This window comes from Anastrepha ludens, chromosome 4 (genome assembly GCF_028408465.1).
Source record: "Anastrepha ludens isolate Willacy chromosome 4, idAnaLude1.1, whole genome shotgun sequence".
NCBI lineage: Eukaryota > Metazoa > Arthropoda > Insecta > Diptera > Tephritidae > Anastrepha > Anastrepha ludens.
Window position 1 is genome coordinate 16,263,718 of NC_071500.1, and position 25,667 is coordinate 16,289,384.

Sequence of the window (25,667 nt, forward strand, 5' to 3'; positions counted from 1 at the left end):
CTACGGCTACTAATAATAGGACTATGAATAAGTTCGTGCGGTTTTACAACAGATGGCGTAACTTGATTATTATTCCATCGATCCACATTTCCAAACATTCATTGGAGAGCTACTGTCGTAAGGCACAAACGTCAGTATAAGTTTTTTATTTGAAGCGTAAACAACAATATTTTTACCACACTTGAAAATGTCGAATTTCGTGCCAAATAATGTGTTTTTGCGGGGAATTCTTCTTCATTATTTTAATATGAAGAAAAAAGCAGCCGAAAGTCATCGTATCTTGGTGGAAGTTTATGGTGAGCATGCTCTATCTGAGCGAACGTGCCAGAAGTGGTTTGCACGCTTTAAAAGTGGTGATTTTGGCTTGGAAGACGAAGAACGCGAGGGTGCGCCGCCAAAGTTCATGGATACCGAATTGGAGGAATTGCTCGATCAAGATCCGGCTCAAACGCAAGAAGAGGTTGCAAAAACTTTGGGAGTTGATCAATCAACCATTTCCAAACGTTTAAAAGCCATGGGAATGATCCGAAAGGTAGGCCATTGGGTGCCGTATGAATTGAAGCCAAGAGACGTTAAACGCCGTTTTATGGCATGCGAACAACTGCTTCAACGGCACAAAAGAAAGGGTTTTTTGCATCGAATTGTGACTGGCGATGAAAAGTGGGTCCATTACGACAATCCAAAACGTCGGGCAACGTATGGATACCCTGGCCATGCTTCAACATCGACGTCGGCGCAGAATATTCATGGCCTGAAGGTTATGCTGTGTATCTGGTGGGACCAGCTGGGTGTTGTGTATTATGAGCTACTGAAACCGAATGAAACGATTACGGGGGATGTCTACCGACGACAATTGATGCGTTTGAGCCGAGCACTGCGAGAAAAACGGCCGCAATACGCCGATAGACACGACAAAGTTATTTTGCAACATGACAATGCTCGGCCACATGTTGCACAAGTGGTCAAAACATACTTAGAAACGCTCAAATGGGATGTCCTACCCCTCCCGCCGTATAGTCCAGACCTTGCGCATTCCGATTACTATCTCTTCCGATCGATGCAACATGGCCTGGCTGACCAGCACTTCCGTAATTACGATGAAGTCAAAAAATGGATCGATTCGTGGATTGCGGCAAAACCGACCGAATTTTTCACAAAGGGAATCCGTGAATTGCCAGAAAGATGGGAAAAAGTAGTAGTAAGCGATGGACAATATTTTGAATATTAAATTTGTAACCATTTTACGTCAATAAAGTTTCAAATTTCGAAAAAAAACCGCACGAACTTATTCATAGTCCTATTATGCCGGTCAACTTCAGTCATTTCTGTGATTTTATTGATATTTTCTATATTATCGACATTTCTTTATCATCAAAAATGCCCGAACTGAATCGACGAACTCAAAATTGCGCCTAATTAGCATTACAGTACCGGCGCCATAAACACCATTCACAATTACAGTGATGTGGCTAACATCTTCGCCTTTATCAAGGAAAAACTGTAAAATGTACCGAATTTTCTCTTGGAAGACTTCCTTTGTTAACACCCTGTAACTCACAACTGAATGGAACAAACAAAAAACGGCAAAGGAATTTTATAGTGTGAAATTTCACCTTGGCAAGAGGCATAAACTTTAAATTGTTTGAATGACACTTTACAATGAGATACCAAACACTACAGTCATCAACCGGATTTATACTTTACGAGATATGAATCACTAAAGTCATCTACTGGGTAAATAATGTAGTTTTTTCCCCAAACTCTTCTAGTTATAATAATCCTAGCGGCGTACTACCGGGCGTATACGTAATACTTCATTTGGTATATTGAGATATAATCCGTTTTGCGGACTGCAACATTAGAGAGCGCAGACCCAGTCATATTTATTAAATTTAAAATAACACCAAATGTATAATAACTGCGTAATCGCAAAATGGTGTTTGTTTAAGAATTTATTTGCCCCAGTTAAATTTTGAAGGAAGCAAAATATTCTGGCAAATGCTAGATGCAAATGTTTAAGGATTTTATTGTGCATTAAAAGGTTTCAACTTATGAAGGGGGATACATGATATCCGTTTTATAATGACCTCTGGTGATGTTTTCCCCTTGCAATATTTGGCTGCATGGACCTTAATGGCATGCGAAGTTTCACATTTCACCGACATGCAAAGCAGTAATTAAAAAAACATTTGGCTATGCTTTTTGCTTAAATGAATTCCTTGGAACACACTTTTAATAGCATATACGAGTATGTTACGTTGTTGAAATATGTTGCTGTGTGTATTTTCATGTGGGTATTTTTCGAAAGTCGATGCTGATATATTCATATGTTGCTCGGCAAATAACTTAAGTACCTAGTTTTTTGCTTCTTCGTTTGAACTTCAACAAGGCGCTGGCATATCGATATATGAAGCCTGTAAATTTGCATATACATATACATTCATGCATATTTATGCAATTTGTGTGACAGCTCATGCAGTTTTTCAATCAGGTCAATTTAGAATGCTTGAGCGTGTGCGAATTGATGAGTTTAACAGTCAAAGAAGAAAAATATGAAAAATGCATAAATTATGATGAGCATGCAACATTTTTGGTTTTATATTAGCAAAAATATATTTGTGCACACTGCGTCAATGTTTCTTGGTTTCTAACAAGTTCGTATTAAGTGTGCGCAAAAAAAGAATTAATATCAAAAGTGTGGCCAACTGAGAAAATCAGGCCTTGCTTCTGTGCGTCAGACAGGTATATGAGCGCTTGCCCCTATACTGCGCGCTGTTAGAAAAATGATTGTTTTTTAACAATTTGCGGAGAGCCAACAATGTTTGTATTTACACTGGTGGAAAAAATAAAAAGGGCAAGATAATTTTTAGCATTTTGTTTTATTTTCCTATTACAAAACAAAAACAAATTATATTTTATTTTATTAATATTTTTCATTTTTGGTAGTTGGGTCTCGGTAGTCTAGCGTAAGTGCACAAGCCTGCCATCCCAGAGATTGTGGGTTCGAATCCCATGTATGGCACGGTCCCTCGAACTTTCCCAAATTTACCTATTTTCCCTGCTAAAAAAACAAAAATAAACAAAATCTTATTCCTCAAACCAAAAACCTTATCCAGTCCATCCTTACTCCCGCACAATAGTCAGCGCATTATTTGCATTGTGACTGGTAAAACAAGAAAATCAGTGGCATTGCATCAGCAAGCGGAAGCAGGTGGTCGCAGTAACAGCGCCGACACACTAAATTTAGCGAAGTCCTCAACCATCTGTGCGATCCTTCTGCTAGAAAAATGTAACACACAGATGGCGCTTCAATCATAAAGAAGGCGTTGTTCCTAAGCAACGACAGGTGGGCATTTCCATCACTTAGGACTGGTAGCGGCAGGCTAATCACCTACCCTGCCAAAAATGAAATAGATTAACGAAACCAACGCAAGTCTTGTCAAGGCCCTCCGACTCTCCTGCTTCCAATTGGAGTGAACAAGGAAAAAATAAGTTCGAAAATATAATAGAAACAAACAAATAGTGCAGAATATAGATTATATACTTTTTATTACATGAAAAACTCAATCCCAAAAATGTATTAATATTTGGCACTTTCAACTTTATATTTTATTACTTCTAAACCTCTCCTATGCATGGAATTGACGAGCTTAGCACAAGTTTCAGCGGTCATGGAATACCACTCTCTTTTAAACCACCTTTCCCAAAGTTTTTGCTTGTTTCGCGCTCTACATCCCACTATCCTTTTTTTAGTAGTGTTTAGTAGGTGTTCCATAGGGTTAAGGTCTGGTAGCTGTGAAGGCCACTGCAATCCCTTAACCCTATTTGCGTCATCCATGCCTTAACAAGCGCTGACGAATGTTTGTGCTCATCATTATTGTGCATAAACTCCCACTTTAGAGGCATCTCCTCTCTAGCAAATGGAAGCAATGCTCTATTTAAATGATTTAGGTAGTCCATGGCGCACATCTTGCCTTCAATCAAAAAAATTGAACCTATACCGAATGCAGAAAAGCAGCCCCATTACATTATTGACCCACTACAATGTTTGGTTGGTTTTTGGTGTTGATGAATTTAGGAGCGCGTACTGTGTTTTTGGACGTGGCACGAATTATATATTTAAAATGAAACAGTGAGTAGTTTGCAGAAAACATGACTTTAATCGTCAACGCCAACTTAAGACTAATCTGTACATTGTAAAACAAATTGCTTATTACCTAAAAAAAGCTGCATTTTATGAACAGTTAAACAAAAAGCATCACACCACCTAAAAGCTCAGTTGCAATGGTATTTTTCCATTCAACATTCCTTTTTACAATTCGTTTATTTGTTGTTACCAGAACTGTTTAAGTTAGGTTACCCAATATTGTTTTTCCATTAACAGTTCTTAACATTTAACTTCTTAACATTTACCGTCGTTTATATTGTTTAAAATCACTATTATGTTATTCTCATGTATAATAACATTAGCTCTGTTATTAACAGATAATAACTCTGTTATTAATACATAACTCACGCAACATTTTCCAACGGCTCTGAACATATTTGTTTTGCTTTCAACTGACCATAGGATGTGTGTAAATGGCTGCAAATGTCATAACGCAAAGGACAGTCTCTGGCTGATGTTCTTTTTTTTTGTGAAAGTAATGGCACTTTTCTTGGGCTTCTTGCCAGCAAACTTGGGTTTTGTAACTTTTATCTGATTGTTCGGCTTGCCACTTTTAACTGCATATTTTTTGTATTTCCTCTGAGGTTTTGAATGGATTCTTTTTGTTTTGTCGTATGATCAATATGTCCTGACAAACTATGGTTTTCCGCTTTCTGCTTTTCGTTTCCTTTTTTACATGTGTGGGGACAGCTTTGAACCCCTTTTTCTTCGAGCATTTCATAATTCCGGCAATTTGGTTCGTAGTTTTGCCTCCATTCCATAAGTATTTGATGAATTTCTGTTTCGAATCAATTGAATGTTTACCTCGGTCCATTTTGATAAGTATTTGCTATTGTTTGTATAAAGTTTTACTAAGACAGCAAGAACAAAATGGAAAATATCAAATGAAAAATGCAAGGTTAGTTTGATTTGTTTCTATTTATTTTTCCACAAAAATATAACGTTCAAAAAGCACTGAGAAGCTGAACAGACACTGAAAGCAATTTGCGACTGCGATTGCACAATCATTTAAAAAATAGTGAAAATATTTACACGCAAGGGTGCAAATCGCTCTTGTTTCTACTATTTTTCCCATCAGTGTATATAAATGTTAAGGCGGGTCGATTTAAAAATCGCTCATTGCTCTGTGAAAATCGTATTCTAGTGATCAAAATAAGAAACTTTGCCGAAGGAACCATACCTCTAAAACGAATTCTGATGTCCCCCAATTTGGGTCTAACGAAAAATCCCACTTTGACCCATTTAGAGTGCTCCAATCGAGTCCAAATGTATGACCGACCCCCACTAACTTTGGACGGCCGATCCACCCATGCCAGTGGCACACCCCCTGGAACTCCCCTGGGGGGTTCTCCATACAATAATTTCAAAATATCACCATTTTTACCCATTACATGAGAAAAGAAACTAAAAAGTTCGACCCAAATTGGGGGACATCAGAATTCGTTTTAGAGGTATGGTTCCTTCGGCAAAGTTTCTTATTTTGATCAATTTGAGCAATGGGCGATTTTTTTTGCCTCCCCACAAATCGACCCGGCCTAATAAATATATACGATGATTTTACCGAATACCTCCTTCAATTTGTGGTGTTCAAACTGATGTTGCCTTACAAATAGAGATACAACTTTTACGCCGTCCTCGATTGGTAGATGCCTCTCATGAGATGCTTTTCCTAGGCAGAGATGCATGCAACGGTCTGCCAAAGATCGATCGATCGTTGGCTATTCGAAAAACATATTTCAAACATATATTCGACTGCGATCGCATTTTGCTTCTAAAAAAGTCTAAAATAGTCATTTTCCATTCATTTAAGTTCTGCTAGAGTAGGGCGCGAACCCACAGTACTATGAGCTCACATGCCATGCACATAATAACTGGCAGACATTAAACAAATTTTTGCACAACACATACGAGTACATCCATACCTATGAATGTAGAATCATTGCTTATTTAGGTACCCCGTCGCTAGTGTGAAGAGCTTACTCAATGCAAATAGCCGATTTCTTGCGCAAATTTAAAGATTTGTTAGACGTTAAGCGGCAATTAAGCGTAAAGCACTGATGCAATTTCTGCTATATACAATTACTGAGAAATAAAAAATATAAAAAAATAAAAAAAATTAGAACTTACTTGAGATGCGTAGATAATGAAAGGAAAAAAACAGAGTTCGAGCTTTGCAATATTTGAAATTTGCATAAATGCTAAACGCCATAACACGATTTTAATTGCTGCCATTCAAAAAGAATTCAAGTTATATACAGTTATAAATTCAGTTACGCACACACACACATGCATGTATGCTTACTATGCCCGCATAAGTATGAAAGTATGCTCATACGCAAGTATGCACTTATCTGTGGGTTACGCACAGAAAACTGAAATTGGGAAGGAAAAAATAGAAATATTATTTATAAAAAATACTAAAATACTAAATACAAATATCAATACTAAACTTAAATGTACAATTTTTTCTAAAATTATGTGCCATCAACTACCACTAACTTTGAAGGCTTTTCTGGCAGGCGTTTTCTGGTTGGCTAAAAAACTGCAGCCATGAGCAACTGCAACATTTCAAATCAAAGCCACTTTTGAGTTCGTTTTCAAAAATCTTGCTCTTCACCTGGTTGTAAATTTGTTTGCTTACAAATAAATATGTTTATACAGATACCCCTGCGCATAAAAAACAAGTTTGATAAATTCTTCAACGCTCACAATTAAATCTTGACTGCATTTCCCATCAGCTTCAGAATAGTGCAATTCTTTCTTAATCAAACTCTTAGACTTGAATTGATTTGGAATAGCTGTTAAAACCGTAAAACCGTAAAAAATTACTTACTACATCACTTTATAAATAAGTGTATTCTATTCACATTCGGAATCTATGCCGCAGAGTAATTGAAAAATGAGACCCTCGAATCTGTGCCATTGCACGAAGACGCTGCGGGTAGCAGCCAGATTCCTTACATATTAACATATGCGGGCTTTTCAAATGAAATAATTTTATCTTGTTTTCTACCAATTTTGTCCAAATATATAGGGTTTCCCAATGAGGTCGATAAAGAGTCGAGTGGAAGCTTTCAACTTTTGTGGTACATAAATCAAGTGAGGAAAAAGTAGACGATCAAATAGTTTTAGTTACAGAAAGTCTTAAAAAGCTTTTATTTCTTCGAAATGTCAAAGATAGCGCATTTGAAGTTTGCCGCGATGCATCAAATTTATAAATAAATAAATAATTGGCTTTGGAGTTCAGTAATATGAAAAAGCAACAGAGTTAATAACAAATATTGAGCCAATGAAATTACATTCGATTTAAGATTTTAATGTCCTTTAGAAAATTGTAATATTGAAGAATATTGGAGTAGGTGAAGATAATGCTGTGTTTAGGTTAATGTTGTCAGAGTACTGGTATTCGATTGTTTTCGGACAGTGAGTGATCAGGTGTTGTACTGTGGGATAACAGGATGTCCTATTCCTAGTGAGCAGTTGAGAGTGGCTAAATATCGTGTGGCCAAGCCTTAATTGAACGAAAAGCTTTAGGACGTCTGGAGAAAAGCTGGTAGGACAGCATGGGGGCAATCTTTTTGGGTTTAAATTGTAGTAATGATGAACTTGCGTTTCCCGATCGTCTAATTCTTCTTTAAATTAATAAATTTATTTACTACATTTTTTGAATTCAGCTAATGGCTCCTAGTTAGCGTGCTGCTTGTACAGGAGGCGCAAAATTAATCATCCTATGGGAAGATTTTTTTTTAAATTCTTGCGATACTTGTGAATAAGACAGCTGCAGTGTACGAACAGATAAGCAATGCAGCGCGTAAAAGTCAAAATAAAGATTTCCATCACTCAAAAAAAAAAAAACAAAAATTATTGATAAAAAAAAAATTATTCAGAACCAGAATTGGCTGATTGATTTTGCGCAATGCAATGCGTAAAAGTCAAAATAAAGATTTCTATCAATAAAAAAAAAAAAAAAATTGAGATAAAAAAAAATTATTAAAAACCAGAATTGGCTGATTGATTTTGCGCAATGCAGTACGTAAAAGTTGAAATAAAGATTTTCATCACTTAAAAAAAATTTTTTTAGTACAAAAAATTATTCCAAAACAAAATCGGCTGATTAATTTAGCGCAATGTAGTGCGTAAATGTCGAAAAAAAATGTCCATCACTCAAAAAAAATGTGTATAAAAAAAAAATTATTCAAAAACAAAATTGGCTGAATAATTCTGCGCAATGAAGCGCGTTAAAGTAGAAATAAAGATTTCCATCACTCAAAGAAAAAAATTGTATAAAAAAAAATAATTATTCAAAAACAAGATTGGCTGATTAATTTTGCGCAATGTAGCGCGAAAAGTAGAAATAAAGATTCATCACTCAAAAAACAAAAGCAGCGCGTAAAAGTAGAAATAAAAATTACAATCACTCAAAAAAAATTTTGTAATAAAAAAAAATTATTCAAAAAAAAAAATTTTTCAAAAAAAAATTATTCAAAAAGAAAATTAGCTTTTTGACGCAATGCATCCGGTAAAGCCGAAATAAAAATTTCCATCACCCAAAAAAATTTTTGTAATAAAAAAAATGTATTCAAAATCAAAATTGGCTGATTAATTCTGCGCAATGGAGCGCGTAAAAGTCAAAATAAAAATTTCCATTACACCATAAAATTTTGTTTATAAGAAAATATACAAATTTTTCAAAAAGAAAATTGGCTGATTAATTTTGCGCTACCTTGTATAAATTACATAAAGACCTTTCTGTAAACATTCCATAAATAGTCAAAATAAAAATTCCCATTACACCATAAAATTTTGTTTAGTAAAAAATTATTCTAAACATTTTTCGAAAACAAAATTGGTTGATTAATTTTGCGCCACCTTGTATGTAAGCACATAAATTACGCATTTATTTAAAGAAGACCTTTCTGTAAGCATTCCATAAATGTCGCATGGTTAAAATTTGTTACTGCAGGAAACATTTCAACTCACCTGCTTATTTCGCTTTGGCAATGAAATCATAATCCCCAAAAGAAAAATTAAGCTGCTGCCAAAATATTTCAAATGCGAAATCAAGTGACGGCATGATTTAATATTTCACACTTTTATATTGTATTTTCTCATATTATTGCCAAATATTCAAATTTAAACCTCATCAATGCTATTTTGGGCAGTTGTATAAGTTTTCGGGCGTTTTTGTTTTTAGACAGGTAGTTTACTTACATAAGCGCAGCAAAAGTAAATTGATCTTGAATCATGCTAGAACCAGCTGTATTCCTAATACATATAGAACCAGAAAAAAATGAAGAAAAATGGGACAAAAATTCAAAACCCGTTCTCTCATCTTGAAGTGACTTCCCAAAGCGAATTGAAACGTTTCTGTTTTACTTTAAACGTGTACATTCTCATATACATATACAAATGTATTTGCTTATGTATTTTAAATAGATATCCAAAAACTGGATGAATTAACGCTCATCCTCACGTCACATACATACATGCAAACGTATATTTTTTTAATAAGCCAACACCTTTGCGCCAGCCAAATCTTCTTTTAAATATAATATAAGCCCGCTTTTACCGTTGCAGCGCGCAGTTCTATCGTGCGCGTTTCAAGCAATAAACTGACAATCCGATTTAGTAGTGGGTTGTTTAGCAATGCAATAAAAGCACAAAAAACATTGTCATTTGTATCTTCTATATTTGCTAGTTGCGCCGCATATCCGCTTTAGTGCTCCATTTTAGCAGCAACACCACACTGGTGTGTGTATGTGTGTATGTGCGTGTAAAAAGTATTGTATAACTTTGGCAAGTGTGGGCGTCGCTGAACATATTTCCAATTTACTGGAAATTTGAACAAAAAATTCCATTCAAAGTGGTGATAATAAATTTTACACGCCCATCATTTAGCAAGACGATTCGCCATTTAACGCATTTGCCAGCCAACGCAATGGCTCGGTGGCTTCAGACAATATTCGTGGTACAATTGGTAATTATCGTTAAAAGAAGCGTAAAAATATGGTTTTACATCTATGAATTGAGATTGAAATTGAAAGCGTATTTTTTGCATAATTTCCAAACCGTATTCGGGTAATTCCGCAATTAGTCACCCTTTTGTTAGTCATACATACAGATGTAGATATGCGGACTTATATTTATTTGTGGATTTTTTTGGCTCTCTTTTAGCCTGCATGCAGAAATGTAGAAATTATTTGACAAATGGATACGGTATATTTGGCTATTTGTTCAAAATAATGGCTCAAATCTAAGTGAAAATACTTGCACTTTTTACTCAAATATGAGTGAAATAATACCGATTATACGTGAAAAGGTTGAAGTGGAGGAATAATGGTTGGAATCTGGTTGAATTGGAGACTTGAAATATGGCAATAAATCAAACAATTTTGTATGAGCGTCATCTTCTTTAGAGCTACTCAACTCAACTCAGTTAAAGTAATTAAATATTAGGAGAAATAAAAAAATAGCGTTGAAATTCCGAAAAATTGCGAATATGAAAAAATAAAAAATACCGTTAAAATTCCAAAAAATTGCAAATGGGAAAAATAAAAATAGTATTGAAATTTAGAAAAAATTCAAATGGGAAAAAATAAAAAATAGCGTTGAACTTCCGAAAAAATCCAAATGGGAAAAAATAAAAAATAGCGTTTAAATTCCGAAAAATTGCGAATATGAAAAAATAAAAAATACCGTTAAAATTCCGAAAAATTGCGAATATAAAAAATAAAAATACCGTTAAAATTCCGAAAAATTGCAAATGGGAAAAAATAAAAAATAGCGTTGAATTCCGAAAAATTCCAAATGGAGAAAAATAAAAAATACCGTTAAAATTCCGGAAAATTCCGAATATGAAAAAATTAAAAATACCACTAAAATTTCGAAAAATTGCAAATGTGTTGTAAGCAAATTCTAGCTTTAGAAAAATTCCAAATGGGAAAAAATAAAAAATAGCGTTGAACTTCCGAAAAATTCCAAATGGGGAAAAATAAAAAATTTCCGTTAAAATTGCGAATATGAAAAAATAAAAAATACCGTTAAAATTCCGAAAAATTGCGAATATGAAGAAATAAAAATACCGTTAAAATTCCGAAAAATTGCAAATGGGGAAAAATAAAAAATACCACTAAAATTTCGAAAAAATTGCAAATGTGCTTTATGCAAAAATTTTCCACGAAATTCATAGAAATATCGTGAAGAAATTTGAAGCGTTGAATTTCGAAAAATTCCAAATGGGGAGAAATAAAAAATACCGTTAAAATTCCGGAAAATTCCGAATATGAAAAAATTAAAAATACCACTAAAATTTCGAAAAAATTGCAAATGTGCTTTATGCAAAAATTTTCCACGAAATTCATAGAAATATCGTGCAGAAATTTGCCTAATTAATTATTAATTAATAATTATCTAATTTTTTTCATTTTACTCTACCGAGAGCTGCCTTGCATACTAATGCAACTATTTAAATTTTATAAACTATTAATTTAATTATTAACTCTTTGCTAGCGTAGAAGAACTCTTCAGTTAAAGCGCTCTGAAAGAACTGCCTAAAATCATACCTGTCAAATAGAATCCCATTTGCTGCAATTTGGAATACTAAATCGCATACATTTGTGTCAACTTCTGGCTTACCAAAAATAATGCTGCCTGGCCCTTGGTCCTATCTTGTTTATACTCTTCATTAGTGACGTTGGTCGTGGCTGCAAGTACTCTAAATATTTCCTCTATGCAGCCGATTTGAAACTTTTTCGCAAAAACTCTGCTCTATCAGATAAATTGTTTTAACAGGAAGACATTAATGCGCTGAATGACTGGGCTCTGCATAACAAGTCGTATGTGTGGTACCGCATGCCGTCTAACAAGTCCATGAAGACCCTTTCCTCAACTTATTATGTATTTGACACGCTTGTCTGAATCAATGAAATTTATGATCTCGGTGTTATTTTTGATTCGTCTTTTGCGTTTATGCATTCTTCATGCCAACTTAGGTTTTTGCGACGCTATGCTAGTGATTTTAAATACCGTTCGAAGTTAGAGTATGCCTCCGTGAACTGGAATCCTCACATTCGCGTAGATTTGAAAGAGTTCAAAGCAAGTTCGTACGTTTCGCTCGTTAACCTGTACACTTTGATAGTCCTTTGCCCAGCATACAGTGCCAGGTGCATGCTTATCAATGTTTTATCACTTGACGACGACGAAAGCGACTTTCTCATGTGTATAATACCTCATAGCATTGGCGACTTAGATCTACTCACCAAAATAAGCTTCAAAGTTTCTAATAGAGCACCTCGCTCTTACATATAATCCATTTTATGTTGAAGTTTTCAGAATCAATTACCTTAATTTCGCCCCTCTTGCAAGAAGACTTGAAGCGCTTAATCGACTTTCTCGATTTCGCGATACCAAGGCCTCTATTTAAGTCACTTATTGAAACTTATTTTTTTTCAAATAAAATAAATATTTAATTTTAGTTTTTAAATTTTTGTTATGCAACACTGTAAATTTAGTCAGTAAGGTTGTTATCATTGACTTGATTAAATAAAATAAAGTGCCCTTCGTGTTTCCAATTGGAGCCGGTTAGCCCAGGAACGGCTTCTTCCTCCTATTTGTGGTGTGCGTCTTGATGTTATTCCACAAATGCAGTTCTCTATAGGTTTTTAAGCCGCCTCCGAACGGCAGATGGCTTTTTATGAGGACTTTTTTGATGACAGCAATACAGTCGGCGATTTGGACATGGCCGGCCGAGGTGCGACCGCTATTCAAAAAGGAAAAAACTTTTTCTATCATGAGCGCACTTCCGTAGGGTACTCACGCACCAACCTATTCGTGTACGTCGACTGCCATAGGAGTGCTTTGTTCTACTTATTTTTATCTTAGCGCTTAAGTGAATTTATTTCTTAATGTTCATATTATTTATGTATAAGACTTTCATGCAATTATTTCATTGTGTTTCTTCTTTCTGCAATAGGCCATCGCTTGCATATTATTGCAATGCGCTCTCGCTCAAAAGGTAGATAAGGAGAACCGCCGCCTTATTCTGCAAATCAAAGACCAAAAAACGACCAATCAACAATACTATTCGTCAAATTTCGATACCAGTAAGTAGAAATTGTTTCAAATTGATTATTATTTAATGCACCAATAAATACATATACACATAATATATCCACACGTAGTATCAAAGACAAAAAAAATATATATATATATAATCATAACTTTACATACTTTTGCGCATATTTTACTGTGTACATTTTCCTTGTATCTCTCTATGTTTCCGCTTTCTTCGCTATTTACTTTTTAGTTTCCTTTTTTCCTGCTCCTTTTATTCCCGCTCCTTTCATTCCCGCTCCTTTTATTCCTTAACTCCTTCATTCCCCTCACTAACTTTCTGTTACTTCTATTTCTCTCACAATTTTTTTCTCTCTCTTTCAACTAACTAGCGAGTTAGTATCTACTATAATTTCCATCTCTTTCTTACTCCTCTCATTTTATTACTCTAATTCACATTTGCGTTTGTAATTCATGCATAGTAGTTGTTTTGTTAGTAGCATTTTATACATACATACAAACATAATATGAAACTTGTTTATTATTTACGCTGCACTACGAGCCGATCGAAAGGACTCATTCGCCTTGCAGCCTTCGACGAAAGGGGTCCTTTCAGCTTTTAATAATTGCGCAGTTAGATGATACTTTGAAATGTTGCTAGTACAAGTCGTAGTTTGTAGATAGAAAAATTAAAAAGGAAATTCAAATTTGCCATATCGATCTATTTACATAGTTAATTTTGGTTGCCTTTGTATATTTGGTTTGCCCTCAAATATAAAATTTATATTTCTATTGAAAACTAGACAGATTTGTTTACATATAAATAAATACATATTAATTAATTAACAGTAGCGCGCTGTAGCCTCGATTAAAACACTACAACAGCAACTAAACAAACAAAAAAAAAAGAAAAATTCAATGTAGAAGTTCTTTCGCCTTTCACAAAAATCGTTTATAGGCTTTAAGACTGCCCAATAGTAAAGGATTAAAGAAAAAATTAGTAACTACTCAATCGAAAAAATTACATGCATATTAATCATTTACGTTGTTACTTTTGTTGTAGCTTTGTACTAAACACCAAATATAATCATAAAGAATGCGTAAACGTAGTTAAAACCCAAGCGAAGCGCACACAAAATATCAAATATATCTACATCTATTTAGTATTATAACGATATAAACCAATCAATATATCAACAAACCTCGTCTCAAATTGTAAATATTTTCGTACCGACATACACAACTCGACTCAACTCAAATCAACTCAAATCAAATCAACGCCACACCACCCCACTCCACTATCCTACTATAACTTGTATGTATTTTATTAGTATATTTGATAATTAATTTATAACTACTAGTGGACTACTGTTGTTTTTTTTACCATAAAAGCTTCGCATAATCATTATTTTCATCATTTATCAATGAAAAAATATACTCGTCTATACATTAAAAATAATGAAAAAATGCGGTATCAGCCTAAAATGGCGTCTGTACCCATGGCAACGCACTTTAGCCAAAGGCTTGGCCAACAATAGTGAGTTAAAAATAATACTCGTATTGCCAATAAAGATAGCATTCACTTCATTTTTTTCTTTCATAAGAACTCTTTTCAATTATTCATCATTTGCAGTTCTTTATTCTTTTCCAATGTTATGTTGCCTATATTATATTAAAAGATCGCTTCAAATAGATGTCATACTTACGTTTCCAGTAAATTTGTTTTCACTGTTCGCTCAGCATGGTCCCAAAGCTTTCGCTGATCTCAAATGAAGTGAACTTTTGCGGTTGTCATGCGATTTATGTAAGCTTTCAAATCAAAAGCCTCTGTTGATTCTCAATAAATTAGCTAAAGGTTAAACAGATTCCGTTTCCTTCCCCTAATACCTCTCATACATCACTCCTGATCCCACATCCATATCCATACCTTTTCACTCCACTCATATCATTCACTCGTACCCGTGTGGCTCCGAAATGTATTGAGCTCTGGCTTAGGCATTATGAACCAAAGGCTAGCGTTATTTTTTTCCATTTTTTAATTTTTTTAAACACCTGCGCAAAGGTACATATATACATACAGATATATAAAGTGCTGTTATTATTTACACAAATTTAAGCATAAGCCATGTTAAAATGAGTTTATTTATGACTACTTTATAATCGAAAGGAATTGTGTAATCCAAATTTCCAAACATTTATAAATAATATTTTTTCACGTTTGTATTTAAAATTTATACTCAATTCCTATGAACCGAAATGAACTATAAGAACAAAATAGTAACCAATTATTGTACTATAATATTTCGAAAATTTAAATTTTTCACTTTACCATATTTTGAAACCTCAAAACAACCACAACAACAACCACTACCCTAAAATATATCCGTTACAACACAACCCGCTTTGCACTCCCGCAATACAAAACACAACCTACAACCTACACTTGCTTTTGGCACCCCTAAGGTGCTTACCGTTATGGATATGATATCGGTAAGACTGGCAATTTTCATCATGAGACACGCGGTCCCGATGGTGTCACATACGGTTGCTATGGTTATGTCGATCCTTATCACATGTTACGTGCAACACATTATGTTGCCGACACGCACGGTTATCGTACTGTCGAGCCACAAAAACCGGTCGAGGTGTTCCCGGTGTATGGCGAGAAGGGCCATGGCATCATTTTGGAGTGGGATGAACTGTACTTCCCCATAGGCTGTGGCAAGTTCGAGGGTGGCGCACGGCCAGAATTTCCAGTATTACATTTGGGTGATGTACGTTGAATAAGAAATACTTATTTTAACACTCTTCAAGCACTAATTTTGTGACGCAACCATATCTACATACATACCTCTTTCCTCACCTACTACCTATTACAGAAGAGCAAGCCAGCTGGTTTTACACCAGGCTTCTCACTTTCTCACGCAGCGGGTGTACATAGCGGTTCAGCTATTCTTAGCCCTTCACGTTATGCTGATCGTGAGCGCATACCAGCACCTTCGGCGCATGTTGTGGCCACCGTGCGACCCGGCACCAACGGACCTTATCCAGGCGACTATGGTGGCGGACAATATACCAGCGGAAATGACAAGTATAACGCTGGAAATGGTCCATCTAATGGAGGAAATGGTCCATACAATAATGGAGGAAATGGTCCATACAACAATGGAGCTGGTCCACACAATAATGGAAATGGTCCATATAATGGCGGAGCCAATGTAGGCGGCGGCGGCAGCAATGGCGGACAATATACCAGCGGAAATGACAAATATAACGCTGGAAATGGTCCATCCAATGGAGGAAATGGTCCACACAATAGTGGAAATGGCCCATACAATAATGGAAATGGTCCATACAATAGTGGAAATGGCCCATACAATAATGGAAACGGTCCATATAATGGCGGCGCTAACGGAGGTGATAGCAGCAGTGGTGCCAAATATCCCAGCGGATCGTCGGGCTCAGGAGGAGGCGGTAGAGGCAATGACTATGGAGGCAGCGGAAGTGGCAGCGGCAACATAGGTGGTAGCAGCAGCGGCAGCGGTAACAGAGGTAGCGGTGGTGCTTACGCACCCGGATCACTCGGAGGAGTAGGTCCGGGTGGCCCAGGAGGGCCGGGCGCATTGGCATATGTAGAGTCCGGCTCTCCTGGTGGCCCGGATGCAGCAGGTTAGCTTGCACAAATAACTCATACACTCTGATAGGCAGGCAACTTTATAGAACAAGTCAGCTCTTAGGTATTCTAAAAGATTAGGGTAGGTTATTTTCGAGAAGTCTGAAAGGAGTAGCCATATGCGCAATCATGCTTTTGCTGCTTTTTTGTTTATGTGAGCATTGCTAAAATCGTCGAATAGGTGCAAATTTTGTTAAAAGATTTCTTTTACTGTAAAAGCTTGCACTTTTTGTGCCGGATAATTGGGTAAACACCAAGGCGAATCTATTGAAAGTGGTTTCAGTAAATCAGCTGATTTATTTGTTTGCTTTCGCCGTGTCCATGTGGCTGTCATTGCGGAATGAAACAAGGCGAATTCATAATTTGTTTTCTACTTTGCCATAACTTTGCTTTGACAATCAATCGTATAAAATATTGTTGTTGGCCTAGTGCCACCGCATTTAATGAATGCGATTTGGTAAACATGAATTATATACCTACATCCAAATGATTTCTTACTTTCCGAGGCGAAAACTTTATTTGACATTCGTTCACCATTTGCCGTTCGTTTGAAATTTTGTAAAAATGTTTTTTATTATCCCAAAGCTTCAGATTGTCTTGAGAGCTACAAGCTTTCCAATTCTAGCCGCTGTTTAAAGTTTTGCCAATAGTTCAATCGTTTCCGCTGCATTCCACTTCGAAGTCGTCTTACGCATTTTGATTAAACCGCTGTTGTTTTTACCATTTTCAAAATCATCCAGCTGTGTGGATCAATAAAGCTTTCACATCCAAATGTGAACTAATAGAGCTTTCATTTCTAAGGCTTAAAGGCTTAAGTTTCAAAGTATTTCAGCAGGATAACGGTAAGCGTTGATTCGCGCATGTGCACTCTTTTTTCGAGGATTCTCCGTTTTTTGTTTTATTATTTCTCAACCTAAGTTTATTAAGCATTTAGGTTAGCGATAAGAGATTTTTAGGAATATTTAAAATATAATATAATTTCGTGTTGATATTTTTTTTTTTATTATATTTTTATCTTCTGCGATAATTTATTTAATGCGAGTTTTTTTTTTGCATATACGCACCAACACACCAACACATGCATAGCACAATATACACTCGTCTACTGCATAAAAAACATATGTAACTACTTATTTTATTTATTCTTACATATACGCAAATAAAAGCTCACGTGCACTACGTAAGCCGTTATGTACGCACAAGTACACACACATAAGCGCGTACACACAATTCGAAAAGCAATGCATCGAAATCAATGTAATGACAAATAGTTAAGGACGCATTTTTGCACAAATTCGATACGTTTACCTATACTTACATGGATGCGCACATATTTTGGAAGAACAATAATTATTATGTGACTTAAGGGGACCCGGTGGTCTAGAGCACGAAAATTTCACTTATTTTCACGATTTTTTTTGCCATTAAAAATTAAAAAAAAAAGATTTCACCTCTTCGTGCTTATTACTCCATCTATTGAGCACACAACAATTTTTTTTTTTTAAATAATATTTATTATTATAAAAATGCCGCTAAAGATGACCCGCTCGAAAAATCGGACCCGGACGTCGTAGGTGATTTCACCACTTCTACTCATTTGAAACACAAAATTTAAGAAGATTCTTAATCAGAAAGAGTGCAGTTATGGTCGGAACTAAAATAAATCGAAAAAATTAAAAATTGACAAAATTGCGAGCTTTTGAAAAAAAAGTTCTACCCAAATTGGGGGACATCAGAATTCGCTTTAGAGGTATGGTTCCTTCGACAAAGTTTCTTATTTTTATCCCTAGAATATGATTTTCACAGAGCAATGGGCGATTTTTTTGCCTCCCCACAAATCGACCCGGCCTAATAAATAAATATAGGAAATTATTTAAATAAAATTAAGGTTCTAGCTCCGACGATAGCCATGCATGTTCTGAACAACATATTCAAATTTCAAGTGATTCCGTTGAATAGTTTTGTATTTTTTTCATCGCCGCCGGGCCGAAAAACGTCGTTTCGAAGTAAATGAGTTTGAAGTTTGAGGTACAAGAGCACGCAGACCGCTCTCTACCTAGTTAATGGGCTGTAGAAGCTATAATATTGGAAATTTCCGCATGAAAGTTTCACAGTATATTCTTAAGACACTATACTTTTGGAATATCGAAAAAAAAAATCGATTTTTTGAAATTTCTAGACCACCGGGTCCCCTTAAATGGCCAAGATGACTTTTGTGTATGCGAAAAGTAAGACCAGAACTCGGTTTGACACACATACATACATAGGCGGTTACTACTACCAACATATCTATTAACTCCGCGTTTGTGAAACATATATCGGATTTCGCTATCATACTTTACTACAATTCATATGACTTCTTCAGCCACTGCAAGAATGATACGACTGAAAGGGAATTTTATAGCCTTACTGCACTCTTTTTAAATGTCTGATCTAGCACTGAAGTTCATATCGCAAAATATTGTTTTCAAATTCATCGACACCTTTTCTACTACCACGTACACGTAAAAGAAAAACAGAGACAACAAAAAAAAAAAAGAACAACAAAAAAAGGAAGAAGAAAAAGAAAACTGTTTGCTTTATTTTTCTTGTAACAATAAATATGCCTACATGGAACTGAAAATCATTATCTCAAAACTCAAAACGAAACGAATGCCGCACAAAACTTGCCGATTTCGGTTCCACACACTCTCATACATACCATACATGCACATGCACATGCATTTGCCACGAAAAAGGTTTGAACAAATGAAACCTAATTACACCGTTCATGCACTATACACACACACACACACACACACATACCCATTCACCGGCACTTATTCGCTTATATTCATCATCGTCCACAGCCAGCGCTTGGTACTACCAGTAATCAATTCTCATACGTTTGCCTGCATTAATACTATAATCCTATAAAACCTTATTACACATAAGTATTCCTGAGATCCATTATGCACTAATGCCTTTGTACACATCGTAGCACTGCGAATATTCTTTGTTCATTTGACTCTGATTTGTCGTGTGCGGCATGTTTTCTGTAACTGTGTACACGACCAGTTGTTTTCACTAACCAGCTTTCATCTCACATACATGCGCACATATGACTAAAATTTTCATTTGAATTTATATTGGAATCGTTTTTGAGCTTCACCGGTAGCAGGCGCTTACAGCTTGTAGTTGCTAACCATATGTAAGTAGAGAACTAAAATTGTTTGAATTTTGCAATTATCCAGCGTTAATTACGAAGTAAATGTAGTCGATGTAGGTATGTAATGGTAGTTATGTTGAAACTTCAACGTTTGTTTGTAATACTTCAAAAAGTTCCTTTTTTGAATTAGTTGTAGCTTTATTGTAGTTATGTACAATACTCGTATATTTCGACATAACCTAAAAATTAGTTTAAAATTATTTGTCGTAGTGCTCTGAGATTTGCCGATAATTTTTAGATGTATTATATTTTACCCATTACTAATAGTTTTCTTTTCTTTCCAAAAACTTCTTCAATCTCGTTCTCTAGGAAATGGTAATTATGAAGGTTTTGATGGTCGTTATAAAGGTGAGCTATTTTGTTTCTTGGCTTTATTTTCGACTCTTTCTTAATTCGACCACTCTTTTCATTTCGTTCTAGGTATTAGAGAAGGTCAATATATCCCCGATAATTCGGGCAAATATGTTCATGTTGAAGGTCCCACTGGTCCACCAGCACAACCATATGTACACATAGAGGGACCCCAGGGAGGTTATGGAGGCAACGGCGGAGCTGGCGGTGTCGGCGGTAGAGGCGACGGCGGCGGTGTCGGACCAGGCGGCCCAGGCGGACCTAAGGGACCCGGCGGTCCAAAAGGACCCGGCGGCCCAAAGGGTCCACCCGGCCCCCCTGGTCCACCAGGACCACCAGGTTGTTAAACGAATCGATTGCGAAGCTGAATTATACATAAGCAAAGCACTTGCACTAAATTACTAAATGGTACATTTTTTTTATAAATGTAGGACCATTTGGCCCAACTGGACCCGGACCTAAGGGCCCAGGCGGCCCACCTGGACCCCCAGGCCCACCAGGACCAACTCGCCCAGGCCCAGGCGGCCCACCTGGCCCACCAGGACCACCCGGACCAACTCGACCAGGCCCACCCGGCCCACCAGGTCCAACTCGCCCTGGACCACCAGGACCACCCGGCCCAACTCGTCCCGGACCACCAGGACCACCAGGACCAGATCGTCCAGGCCCACCCGGACCTCAGCCACCATACAAACCATTGAGACCAGGACCACCTACAAATCCAAGAGAATCAAATAAGAATACACCCGGCTATTTGCCACCCGTCTCAAAAACTGGTAAAATTACGCTACCTTTTAAATCATCATCATTAGTTGTGGAAGGTGAAATACCCCCGAAAACCACACATACCACTACCAATACACAAACATCTTTCGTGCCAAATTATGGTAATAATAATGATTATGCACAAAAGAAGGTCACCACAACCACCACCACCACTACCCACACAACCAACACCAATACTAATACTAACACTCAGTTTAATAATAATATTAAAACTCCACTAACCAATATTCCTCCTTCTTCTCCTCCATCTCCCCCCAAAACCTTCACCACCACCACAACTACGACCAACACGAATACCAATACGAACTCGAACAACAAATATATACCACCAAATCGTGGACCTATTACGAATACATTCCAACGACAGGACGTTTCCATTGAGAAGGAGCAACCGTACAAGACAATAACCACAACTACTACAAATACAAATATCGGTAATAAATATGGACACAATTTCGACACAAATACGAAAGTAACGACTACAAATACAAATAAGAACACATACACGAACACAGACCTGCATACGGGACAGAAAACTACTGCAACCGTTGGAGGCGGTGGAGGCGGTTCAAGTACTACCAGTCAAACTCCTGGTTACCAAACAGGCCAAAAGACAACGACAACTACATTGGGACAAACTCCCGGTTTTTATAATGGCCAGAAGGTTAACGAAAAAGTTATCACAACGCAAGTTCCTGGCTATCCTGTTGGGCAGAAAGTGGTAGAAAAAGTGACTACAACAACAACCGATAGTAATAATTTTGGAAAAGTGCCCGGCTATCAGACTGGTCAAAGGGTTGTTGAGAAAGTCACCACCACCACTAATGAAGGTTACACACCCAGCAAGCCAGCGCAACCTACTAGCGGCCAACGGTACCCAACCAATTACGAGACAAACCGACAACCGGAGAAAAACGTGGTAACCCACACAAACACCAACTACCAAACGCCTCGCCCAACCTATCCATCAACAGAACTGAATAACGAACGACTGTGTTCATGTGAAGCGGATAGAACGCATTCATCAAAACAACAAACTACCACAGTAGGCTCCTTCCAATCTACAACCTCTTCCTTCGGCAAACCGGCGTCGAATAGTAATCAATATAATCAACAACAATTTACAACAACAACTTCAGCCGGCCAAGCCAGCTTTGGCGGTATAACGAATTCTATGTCATTGCTCCAGCAGCTACCGGTATTCCCACAAGCGCCTGGTTATGCGGCTTCCTACGCACCGGACAAGATTCCTAAGGGTGCGGTTATAGCATTTATGCCGGTGATCATTTTGCCACAATCAGCTTATGAACAATGCGACAACAATGCGATACATACGAATGGCAACTACCAACAAAATGTTGATCCCTTCCCATTGGGTGTACAGCCTGCGCCCATACCATTTAGTTTCAGCCAGATCACGGGTGGTGCACGCAAAGATCAGTGCATGTGCCCGTGCTCTTGTACACAAAACATACCGGACAAATTACATAGGAAACGTGACGTTGACGCGAACGAAGGACTGAACGCAACAGCAATTATTGATAATGACAAAGAAACCGTTTCATTGCAAGCAACAGACGCAAAAGAGACAGACGCGATAAATGCAATAGGTCAGGATGAGGAATCGAAGGCAATTGCGGCCGAGAATAATAAAACGGAAACGGATGTAAAGGGAGAAAGCGACAACGTTGGCGGTGTCGAGACACTAACGACGAACCCGACACCAGCTGTGGTTGAGGCAGCGGAGCCGCCAGCAACAGTTGGCAAAACGACTACGACATCAAATGAAGATGCCAAAATTGAGAAAAATGAAAATATCGAAACACCGTCAGAAACAGTAGTCGAAGTAGAAAAGAGAGACTAAAACGACGTTATGACAAACGACGTTACGACGACGCAACTAATTTGTCATCTACATACATTCAATCCAAAACATCCTATCCAATTTAGGGATGACATATTGAAATATCTAAGGATATTTGTGAGTTATCGCCGTCCGTTAAATTCAACGTCAACAGCACGACAGCCACCAACACCCCGTTTCCCCATCCTGTATTTCTAACACCATACACTTGTTCCTTGTAAAGCGGCGAGTGTTCGCTGGTTAAAGGGTTTTGATGGCTGTGTAAGTGTTCCTGGTTCCGTTCCTGCATATGACGTGCCTGGCAGTTGGTTCAATCCCTTTCGTACTTCCCAGTCCTCAACGCAACACGCTACATTCCCGTCCTAACCGTCATCCCGCCCATCACAAATGGTTCCCATACACGCTCAATGCTCCAGCACACGGAATCCTGTTCCTTTTGCCAACGAACCAAGCACATCCTGGTCCTGATCCTGATCCCGATCCTTATCCTGATCCTGTTTCCGATCCTGCTCCATATATCCAGTTGCCGCTTTTGTGTTCATGTTTTTACAGTGTCTCATAAGAATCAAATTGTAAGCACTAAGAGAAAGAAGATAACGGAAAAATGTCATGGAAAGGGAGATAGTAATAAAAAAAAGACAACAAATACTCTTAGGCATAAAACGTATTAAAAATGTATGTAATTTAGAATGTGTGAATCTTTGTCTCTTTCTCTCAATATGTTATGTATGCACTAAATTTATGAGAAAGCTAAAAAATTGTTAAATTTGTTCTTTTGTTTGCTAAATTAACGCTTTTTATATCACTCACCAATGCGTGTTGTAAAAAAATGTAAACTAAAAATTTATGAGGCGACTTCCTCTAGTTTATTAATATTCCGGTATTAATAATCTCAAATTTTAATTTATTTTAAGCTTTACTTTTGCCTTGGGCGCATTTTATGAGCTGATGAGTTTTTATAATGAAAATGACAATGATAATACGAAGTTAATTTTTACAATATGAAATGTTGTTTATTATGATTTGGTTATTTACTATTTGACGTTTTTGCTTACTTTATTTTATTTGGTACACTTTTTTGATTTTTTTATTTTAGTTACTAGTTTTTTATTTAATTTTTACTATAATAATACAGACAAATGTAAAATTGTTTAGTTAGATTTGAGGAAATGTAATTGCCTTTTATTTAATAAAAACAAAATATATTTAAAACACAAAAACAAACAAAAATAATCCTGTTGTTATTTGCATGCAATCAGCCTTGGCTTTGATTAAATTCATCGTAGAAAAATTTGACATTCGAAAGTAAGAAACTAGGTTGTTCAATAAGTTTTGGGGTGCGATAAGAAAAACACAACTCCAAGAAGCGTTTGAGATTCACTTTATTATTCAGTATAGTCTTCCTGAACATCAATACAATTGATGCAACGAGTTTACAATTTAGTTGGTCGTATGCTGATCCCATGGGTTATGTCCTGTAATAATACCGACCATCAACCGGACGTCTTTCCTTCCAAGTTTTAGTAGAAAGTTTGTCAGTTTTCTGTTCGGACTTGTCACAAAACCCGTTGCAGTTCTGCAGCATTCTACACCAAACCATCGCTCTTTATGTAGATTGCACACATAATCGTTAATCCAATTCACGATTCCTGCGGAACTGATTCCGATTATTGGCTCTTGCACTTGTGGGGGAACCGCTAATCCGTGGTTGACCAATTCATCGGCAATTTCATTTCGTTGAACACCGGTGTGTCCTGGAACCCATATAAGTACAAGCCTATTCTGTCTTGGGACAGAATTAAGCTTCTTCTTACATTCTTGAGCAATATTCGAGGTTTGCTTCGCGTTCTCCAGGGCCATCAGTGCAACCTGGCTGCCACTGAAAAAAAAAATCTGTTTCCCGTCCTATCTTCTATCGATTATCCAATCGGCTACTTTCAGGATGGCGAATATTTCCGTTTGGAAACCAGTTGCCATTTCCCTCATAGCATAGTCATACTAATTACTATTGTGTAAGTGCCATCCGCCTCCAGACCCTATTTCATTCTTGGAACCATCGGTAAAGAAAATATCCGCCAAACCTCCCTGAATGCATTCCTCGCCTAGAAGAGTGCCTACCCAACAGCCTATTGACCGGTGACACAAGCGACGTCCTTTGAAATGTTCTCTCTTTAAAGATTAAGCAACTCTCCTGATCTTCTCTTATCTATTTGTAGCCGAATTAGCCTGGTTGTAGCACAAGTATTTTTTCTCTCCATGACCTATTGGCCTCCTGGAGAATATTATCTTTCATCCTTAATTTGCAAGTTGCCATATGGATTCCAATGTCGCCTCTGTTTTCATGAAGTTGAAGATTAATATGCTTTCTGGCTAGCTCATCGGCCCTGAAATTTCTTCAATATCTCTATGTTCCAAAACTCATATAAGGCTGTCCTTGAAGACGATGCTAATATCATTTAGGGCTACCAGGCATTCCTAAGCAACCTTTGGTCTTAGGATAGCTGGTAGACACTACAGTACTCCGGAAGTTGGACAGATAATTCTAATCTTAATTCTTTTGAAAAAT

At 36.9% G+C, this 25,667-nt stretch overlaps 1 protein-coding gene across 3 annotated transcripts in view; it reads left to right on the plus strand.

Moving 5' to 3' along the window:
- Positions 1–23,451, plus strand: part of LOC128860356 (collagen alpha-1(XVII) chain) — a 66,604-nt gene extending 43,153 nt beyond the window's left edge. For 2 of the 3 annotated variants that reach the window (XM_054097838.1, XM_054097839.1), the window contains exons 3-6: positions 13,140–13,269; positions 20,410–20,448; positions 20,521–20,790; positions 20,883–23,451. In XM_054097838.1, the coding sequence (XP_053953813.1) occupies positions 13,140–13,269; positions 20,410–20,448; positions 20,521–20,790; positions 20,883–23,101 (2,658 nt within the window). In that variant the 3' untranslated portion in view covers positions 23,102–23,451. The remainder of the gene's footprint in view (positions 1–13,139; positions 13,270–20,409; positions 20,449–20,520; positions 20,791–20,882) is intronic. The other variant, XM_054097840.1, reaches the window with a different exon arrangement.
- Positions 23,452–25,667: the final 2,216 nt, after the last annotated feature.